Source organism: Takifugu flavidus, chromosome 22 (assembly GCF_003711565.1).
Source record: "Takifugu flavidus isolate HTHZ2018 chromosome 22, ASM371156v2, whole genome shotgun sequence".
NCBI lineage: Eukaryota > Metazoa > Chordata > Actinopteri > Tetraodontiformes > Tetraodontidae > Takifugu > Takifugu flavidus.
The window spans coordinates 6,381,861-6,390,862 of record NC_079541.1 but is presented as its reverse complement, the minus strand read 5'-3'; the positions used below and the strand labels follow the sequence as shown (position 1 = coordinate 6,390,862).

The window sequence follows — 9,002 nt, the reverse complement described above, 5'->3', positions numbered from 1 at the left end:
ATAGCTGATGAATATACTTTAAAAAAGAAGTCTTCCTACTAATATGCTTCCTGTCAGAGCTACCACACAGTTACCTTTCCAAAGAATGGCTCAGAAAAGTTTTCATTTGTTCTTTAAAACCCAGCTCAAGGTTTCTCTTATAGCTAATATTAATTGTGCAATGGCTGGTGGAAATGATGTCAGATAAATTAACCTCAGCATGCAGCCAGGAAAGAGAACAATCATGCAATCACTTATATGAAAGCCATTTCTTCTAACTGTGCAACCGAGTGCACAGAAAGGTGGAAGTGGAATGAGTCATTTAAATTTCAGCACAGCTGAAGCAGGAGGAAGAGAGACGAAGCACTTTTTATTTTATTTTAAAGAAAGCCGACAAAAGCTTCACGAAGGTTCATTTACCTCTTTCAAAACGACCTAAAATAACCTATATTCTATCATTCTTAATATGTAATGAATATTTATGTGGAGCTTGATCTGACAGTATGTGCACGTTTGGATGGCCTGCATGATCAGCAGCTAATTTTCTTTTAAAAAGTAATTTATTTTCATCCGATGATCACGTGATCACGCTTATGCTAAAAGGGAGCTAAAAGTTTATTGCTGAATTTTCTGTCCGGTTCTGTTGCTCATGGGGTGCTCTCATTGGATTTGAGGAGCTGCCTGGTGACGCAGCGCTATAGCCAACTAGTGGCTTAGTTACCTTCGGAAATACTCTTACAAGTACCCGTTTTAAAGAACCAGAAGGGTAGGATATGGTATCTCACCCAGATTTGAGCCGGTTGTGAGTTGTGGTCAGGTCGGGATGACACCCGTCGTCTAAAAGATGCTTCATTTAATGTAACGGGTCTGGTTGGACCCTCGAACCGGGGAGCCGAATGTTCGGTTCGGAGTTTTCTGCACCTTTGAATGAATTCTGACACCTCCCAATCGGCTCCTTTTCCTTTAGCTTTCAAACCGCGCCAATTAAAGTGATTCTCTCTCCCTTTGATCTGCTCCCTTCATGCAGTGCGCGCACGCACACACGCGCTCCCTCAACAGCAGAGGTGTGCGCACTTTTTCTCTCTCCTCCTTCTCTTCTTCTGTTTCTCTCCCTCTTTGCGTCACTACAATCCTCCCCCGTGTTCTGAGGAACAGCGGGCGTCACGTCGGGACGTTTTTTGCTTTGTTTATTTCGGATTTCCCCTGCTTTGTTTATTCTTGCTTTGTTCTTCTGTCTCCTTCCTCTGAGGTGCTGCAGAGTCAGACGAGAGATGGGATGTGGACATTCTTCGCCGGCTGCCAGCAGCAAAAACAGCAGCAGCGCTGCAGGTGAGACAGGCTGAGAGGACTTTTGTGCATGAAAATGATTGTTTTGTGAGACGTCTTTATACAATGCAATTTCTTTTTGATTTTTCAGTGAACCTGTGCTCTTAAAGTTGCCTTTTTTTTCATTTATCCATCAAAAATAGTCATGAAAATATCAGTTCTGTTGGGCATCTTTATGTGATGTTAAATTCAGAATTGCCTCATAATCTAGTTTAGATCTGTGGATCGTGCAGGATGTGTTGGAAGCCTGTTTGTGTTTCGGTCACGGTCGACTCCAAGAGGACCATCTTTCGTGGAAAGGGACATTTAGTGGTTTGGATTGCAAAGGGAAAGTTGGCTAACATTAGCCACCGTGGCTACTGGCCATAAAAAATCAACCACAGAGAGAACTGACTGTTTTTCCATCTTTAAAGTAACTTGAGCCCAGTTTAACACTGTCCCGGGATGATGGAAAAAATATTAGAAACATGATAGCAGATCCCGTGGCTTCGTTGTCGGAGATTTCTGTAAACACGCCAGCATGTGCTTTGATAACAGCCAATCAGAAGGCTCCGAGCAAATTTCCTGCTGTGAAGTTAATTGGTTTATTTATCTCTGTTTGTGACCTCAGGTCCAGCTGAAACCTCATCAAAGGTGTAAGTTATTTTAAATATATCACCGGTCCCACATCTTCTGGTTTTGCACTCATATCTCTGTGTGTGCTGCCTGCTTTGTCCTGTTAATGTCAAACAGCTGACTTCAATGAGGCTTGTGTGTGTGTGTGTGTTTGTGTGTGACAGATCAGAGGACTCGGGACCAGAAGATGACAAATGGAAGTGAGTAATTTAATTAAGATTTCTTTTTCAGCGTGCTCAGCCTGTTGCCTACATTTCCCATGTATCTCTGTTGATGTGAGCTGATCTCCTCCAACATCCACCTCTTCATATAGGAACTACGGAGGTGTGTATGTCGGCTTTCCAACAGACCTGAGCAACATTCCTCAAGTGCCGATCGGATCGCTTAGAGGTAACAACACACACGCACGATGCATGCACAGCAGATCACGGTGTCGCCATTCCTGTGATGTGTAATTAGAATTGTTGCTTCCAATCATTCCAAGCTAACTGACTTCACCTGGAAATTTGAGGAAACGTGGCTTTCTTTCAAGTGAAATTCCCAAATTAGTGTCCGATTACAACAGAACACACTCACAGACACACACACACAGAGCTTGAATTTCCTGTTGAATCTCCTAGGTCATTAGAGCATGAGAAAGAAGACAAAAAATACTGCTGATCATTGTGTGTGTGCTTGCAATTGAATGCTGTATACAACTAATCCATACGGTCATACACTGAAGCTGCAAGAGGACCATTTAAATCAGTATTTTCTCTGTGTTGGTAATTAATGAAACTGTGCTCCGCAGAGACTGACAGAGACTCGCTGTCCCTCAGGCGACCGCTGTGGGGGAAAGGGGGATTTTAATTGAATGAAGATCCAGGTCTGTGCATGTTTTTGCCTGTGAGTGAGTGAGACATCCTTTTCCCCTCTGCAATTTCATTAGCTACCTTACTGTGATAATTTCAACAATATTTCCATAAATGTCTTCAGACAAGCTGATTAAATTTATGAAATGAATCTTATTTGTCACATTTTACTACATCCAGGTTATCTTCACAGAAAATGTAACTCATTGTCTGATCTATTAGCCTTCCAATACACCAAACAAAAATAAGACCATAGATGAAGCCAGTGGTATTTGACAGGTACATTTAGTCTTTTACTACAGGCAGTAGAAAAGCAAACAGTCATAACAGAATAGTGTCAATAGGTGAAAATCCAGAAATAGAGACCAGCTCACTGGGCCTGAGCATTTATTCACCATACAGGCAAAAAGAGTCTTTCTGCAATTGTAATTATTTCCCTCCCTTTGCCACTAGGGGCGCTATTGGGTTAAGTGCCGCTGAAGGAGTGGAGCGTAAAGGATGCGTAAAGGACCCTCCATATGTCCTTTGGCTCCGCCTTGTGGATGTCAGGAGGTCAATGAGTCTCAATGGGATGGGCAGGACCTGGTGGAACCACTGGTCGGACTTTGACGAGCTCAGCTCTGTTTTGCTTTATGTTGCGACCATCTCCTGCTCTCACCAACTGATGGATCCCACGTCGCTCAGCCTGGGGGGGGGGGGGGGGTTCAGCTGCTTTAGAAAGTAGTGCTACAACGAACACCCCTAAACCTACAACAGCAGAGACATGATTGGGCTCCTTGTCCAGGGCCACTAAACTTCCAGATGAATGTCAGTCAGGACGTTTGTACAAATCCGGCGATACTCGGTGAACAATTCCTACAAAGAATCGTAGTTTGCATCAATGCAGCCAACATCTTTCTCCATTGCACCGTCCTATTAAAGAACTGAAAACACCCTAGATACACCGCTGAAATCAAATCGAGTCGCTTTTATTTATCCGTTTTTGCCCAGTTGACAGGCTAATAATCACCTCGGAAGGAATACCGGTGCCAAAAATCCTAGTTTGAAATGAACTCAACGCCAGTGGTCGAAGGTGTCACTGAAACGGGAACATCAAATGGAAAGCAAGGAAGGACTTCCACGACGAGATCAGGTGAGGCAACAGTAGGTCAGACGGACATTTTCAAAGTCAAAGCCAGGCAACATCTGGCGCCTCAAAGGCTGCAGGCCCTGATGCATGTTCATCAAATATGTCAGTGAAGATAAACAGACTGGCTAAACAGATGGCCAAACATTCCAGCAACACTGATTTAAGGTAGTGATTTTTATATTTAGAGTAACCGCTCCCAGAGCGCATCACCACCTTTTAGTTCTTCTTTCACTAAGGTGTTTCCACGTGAACGGTGACTTTGTCCTCACCGTGAACTCGTCTCACTGCGGAACATTTCGCCTGCAGCCGCCAGCTTCCTGTACAGCGGCAGCAGCTCGTCAGGTCGGGGCTTCTTGGACTCAGGTGTGGAGGGAATGTCGAAGTCTGATGATGCCTGAGACTCCGACTGGGCCTCCTGCTCAGTCTGGACGTTGTTGTCATTGTTCCTTGGGTTTCCGCATTCTGATCCAGAATTCTCGTGTTGTAGAACCAAGGTGTCGGCTAACTCGGACTCCTGGTTCTGGGAGGAATGGTTTGACAGAGAGGCGGACAGAGTCAGACTAAAGTTGTCCTCGTTGACGGCGGATTCCTCCTCTTCTCCATCACTAAACAGTTCAGGAGTTTGTGATCCGGTCGCCCTAGAGAGGGAGGGGCTCGGGACAGAACAGGACCGGCTGGTGAGGCTACTCTGGCTGTCAGGAAGCGTCTCGGTGGTAAAGAAATCCTCCCATTTCGGATCAGTTGAACGGTTTTCATCAAGTGTAGTTTTTTTGGATTCTTTACTCTTATCGTGTTCTTCTGTTAAGTCCCCCTTTGCCCCATTTTCCTCCTCTTCATCCTCCTCATCATCGTTGGACTCGGTGCAGTCCAAGTAGTTGCAGGTGAGAGGCTGCGGATCTGTGTCGGTCGGTGGTAATGGCGGTTTCTCAGGCACAGGGGGCGCTGTTTCCGCAGGATTTTGAACTTTATCTCCAACTAACAAACAGAAGAGCCAGATGAGCAACTTATAATAATAATAATAATATCAACAATAATAACAGCGTCAATAACGATAATAGGAATGTTAAAAGGTCATTTTACCTCTTTCAAGCTCTGGAATCAGACCCATCTTCTTCCGCACGGGAACGAGGTCCATTGTGTCGAACAGCTCGTTGTCGCTATCGGATTCTGAAACAGTTCAAACAAATGCTAAAGTTGTCTTTGTAGATTCTCAATCATCCAGGTCATAGTATCCAAGGTAGTTTTCTTTGTGAACTGGACTGTATTTCTTCTCTTTCAAAATGCTAAAGTTGTTCAGCAAAAAATACACTTATCTCCTTGTGATAACTTAATCATAAATGATGACATTTCTTATTCTGTTTTTCTCATAAGCACAATTTGAGGGATATAAGCGTAGCATGCTTTGGATTGCGCACAAATTCAATATAACCTCATTCATTAATTGGACACTGAGTCAGCGCCCTCTGCTGGTTGAAATCATAAATCATTAACGTCTTTTTTATCTGTCAAAAAGTATGAAATGTTTTAGGGGAGAATAACATTTCTAAATGGTGACATAATACTATAGATACACTTTGTGTGCAATTCCATATGGTGGCCTGTAAACAAGTACGTGCAGGACACCTGTTGTGGTAATGTGTGCGTTTGCCTCACCGTATGTAGGTTGCGTCGCCACGCTGCGCTTAAGGACTCCCAGGGGTTTGTATCTATACACTTCAGACTGTTTCCTGCACATTGGCTTCAACCTGTTCAAACACAAACACAGCAATAAATAAATCATGTTTATTTTATTTTAGAGGAGGAAGTGTTAGTTATCTAAATTTACTGTTAATTTTAAATGCTGTGGGGGTTTTTTATTTTATTTTTTTAAGGCTTCTCGGCAGCTGATTTGTTATTTACCTCATTATGCTGTTGATTATTGACATGAAGTGTTTTGTAGGAGGAGGAAAACTTTAATAGGACTCACATATTTGTGACCTCGGCCAGCGTCTGACCGATGGGGATAACACTGGGATGGATGTTGACTGGTTGGAGGTAGGAGAGGAAATCTTTAAGCTGGGATCAGAGGAAAAAAAGGAGGGATTCTGTGCAAATGTTTGTTACAACCTTGCTTGAAATTCATTGATTTCCATAAAAATATGCAGGTACCTCAGAGAAGGAGGAGTGGAAACTGAAGCAGGCTCTAAAGGAACTTGCTCCGGTTCTAGAAAGGAAAAAACAACATGCATCTGTGTCTCACAGACCGAACCTAATAAGATAACTTGTGGATTTTGTGCTAAAAACAGGAGCACATTCAGGCATTTGAATCTTACTCTTACTTTATTATCACATTGGTTTTCTTTGTTCTCTCTCCAAACCATATGGTGGATGGTTTGATGCTGATGATACGAAGAGGAGTCCCGTCAGCGGCGGTGCAGCCACACGGCAGCCGGCTGCTTGGGAAGAAATCCTCACTCTAAACACGTGCAAATCAGAGGGGATATCGGTTGAATTTATTCAACAAAAATACACACAGTTGTGAAGATACGAGACACAAACTCTGAACTGCGACATTAAATGCTAAATTTGGTTATTTGAAGAACAACAAATCCACCCTAGGGTGTCGACAGGCGTGAATCTGTGTCCTGCGATTGGTCGTCAAGTAGCTCAGGATATCAGGCATCTTCTTAAACATGGTCAGATTGTTAACATGGATCTGAATATAAACAAAAATAGGCAACTTGTTTAGGATTAGATGCATGTTACAAATCAAGTGTGTGGGTTTGTGCATGTGGTACCTCTGTGTTGAACCTCTTGCCCAGGTGGGTGAACAGGTATTCATATCCATATGCTGCTTTACAGTTAAGCCACACAACGTGATAAGAACTCTGGCTGATCCAGTTACCAACGAGCTCCATGATGCCATTCAGACAGGTCTCCTGCTCACACACATACAGATGAATTCTGGATTCCAGGTGCGTCATTCTCCGTGTTGGTTACTCACAAAAACCTACCCGAGTAGGGATGCGATAAAACCTGGGGTCATAGAAAGTTGAATCCAGGTAAATGCTCTGAATATCCTTCACTCTGCAAACGAAACACACAAACAAAAGCATCAGCCATATAAACCACAACAGCTGCTGTTCTTATCTTCACCGGAGCTCTCATGTACACACTTATGTATCTTCAGCAGATAGAAACTACAAAATCCTAAAGCTTCCTGTCAGCTCTACATAGTTTCTATTCCGTTACAGAGGTTCATAAGGTCCGACCTGCTGCCAGAGTGCAGATGTTCCATTCTGGAGATGTCTCCAGCGGAAATCCTGAAGTCTCCTGTGTACAACACAGTTCCCTGGGAACCTTCAAACAGGAACCTACGAGACACACTCACCAGTTAGACAAAAGAAATGTTATGTCACGCTAAAACATAATGGGGATCTGAGATGGAAACAAGGTGATGAACTTTAAAACAAAGCCATGAATTGCTGAGTGATGCTGAAATGGTGTAACTTGCATAACAGAGCCGGGACAATGTCCAGCAGAAAGTAGCGTAACCACCAAATCTTCTTTCTGTCAAAGACAAAATGTAACATCCTTAAAATTTGCCAAAAAAATAAGCAAATGCAAATGCGCTAATTACATCTGAGCCACAATTTCTGATGTATGTAAACTCAATGCAAAAAACATTACTTACCTCTCCAGTTGTCTCCTCAACCAGAGAAATCTGTGTTGGGCTCTCCAACTCTAACGGAACCTAAGACAGATCAGCATGAACAACCGAGGACTCATTCCATGCACTTTGACCACTTGTATAATTCTTTACAAATACTGCCTGCAGCAGCAGATGGGACTTACAGTGTATTCCTCCCAGAAGGCATACTTGGGGCTACTCAGCAGTAGTTCTTTGGTCACAAAAGAGCAGTACAGCCTGACAGTCCGACTGAAATCCAGAGGAACCGCAATATAACACCATAACTTTAACTGTATCAACCATCGCAGCGAATCAACTAATAAAAAATAACAGCTGAAGGAGGAGTGGGAAGTGAACACCTGAACTGCAGTTTTCTCTTCAGTGCTGGTCCTTTCAGTCCTTTCATGTGGTCTAAGAATCGACAGCAGAAAAAGAACAATGGTTGAAATATGACGACTGCTGGTAAATGAGCAAATCCGAAACATTAGCACGATGTGGGTGATTGTGCTAGCTATATTATTCAGGGCTTACCTTTGTGACAGTGGGAAAGGAAATATGCCCGGGCATGTAAGTTCTCCCGGTCAAATCGATCCAAAGAAATTGTGGGATATTCTTTCATTCGACCTGCAAATGAACTCATCTTTATAGTGGTGTTCGGAGTTGTCTTGACTCAATTAAACGTCACATTTAGAGGGGAGAAGATGATCATTTAGTGACACTGAAGATGTTTATTTGTCCCGCCCACCAATTTTAGGGGAACTTAGTTTCTTCTTCGTTGGTTTTTACAATGGTACATTTCCGTTTAAATCGCGCTATCGCCACCTGCCGTCTGAATGTAGATATATTTTAGAAACAAATCATGTTAGGAACATTAATTTGGTAAACTTGTGTAAAGTAAATTCTGATGGACAGATGAACAGAGATGGACATTTTTTCTCCTATTTTCTCATCTTACGTCACAAACAAGGCAAACTTTCTTTTGTGTACGTAAAATTTGTAGAAAAAAGCAGAAGATGCTCCAGGTGTATTGTGTAGTTTTCATTTATTTTTTCAGTGCATATTTGCATGTGAATATCTAATGTGCAATTATCAGTCTTTTAGATCACTTATTATGTTTTCCCCTGATTAAACATAAATCAAATTTGGACCTACTGAGGTTTAGCGTCAATGAATGGGTTTTAATAAAGTGCATTTTGCTAATAACATAATATTTTTGTCCGTGGGATATAATATATATAAGCGGTTTAATCCCTACACAATGCAGCATTCATGACTTGTTTAGATTGTAAATGAAAGTTAAAACTTAATCTCTGGAGTCCGTCACACTCTCCTCATGTGATGGCAACATGAGGGGTGAGATTACTCCTCCACTTCCCTGCTGCCTTCCCCCTGATAAGAGTGCATCGCTTTATCTGGCACTACGGGGAATTGA

At 42.6% G+C, this 9,002-nt stretch overlaps 1 protein-coding gene and 1 long non-coding RNA gene across 4 annotated transcripts; one reads left to right on the top strand and one right to left on the bottom strand.

The window, feature by feature from the left end:
• Positions 1–654: 654 nt before the first annotated feature.
• On the top strand, positions 655–3,708 carry LOC130519184 (uncharacterized). Of its 3 annotated transcripts, none has more exons than XR_008948234.1 (6): positions 655–1,308; positions 1,916–1,940; positions 2,085–2,120; positions 2,234–2,310; positions 2,711–2,809; positions 3,225–3,708. It is a non-coding gene; the product is annotated as an uncharacterized LOC130519184 (long non-coding RNA). The 3 variants fall into 3 exon arrangements; XR_008948233.1 differs by having other exon boundaries at positions 824–1,308; positions 2,711–2,785; XR_008948232.1 differs by having other exon boundaries at positions 858–1,308; positions 2,711–2,805.
• Positions 3,038–8,933, bottom strand: dclre1c (DNA cross-link repair 1C, PSO2 homolog (S. cerevisiae)). The gene is made up of 16 exons (XM_057022274.1): positions 8,102–8,933; positions 7,930–7,981; positions 7,735–7,819; positions 7,574–7,633; positions 7,394–7,449; positions 7,152–7,253; positions 6,894–6,966; positions 6,678–6,818; positions 6,494–6,595; positions 6,219–6,355; positions 6,049–6,103; positions 5,867–5,955; positions 5,554–5,645; positions 4,981–5,067; positions 4,170–4,875; positions 3,038–3,456 (listed from the first exon to the last, which is right to left on the bottom strand). Exons 1-16 carry the CDS (start codon positions 8,208–8,210, stop codon positions 3,426–3,428), a joined length of 1,977 nt encoding a protein of 658 aa, XP_056878254.1. The 5' UTR covers positions 8,211–8,933; the 3' UTR covers positions 3,038–3,425.
• Between the last annotated feature and the right edge of the window lie 69 nt (positions 8,934–9,002).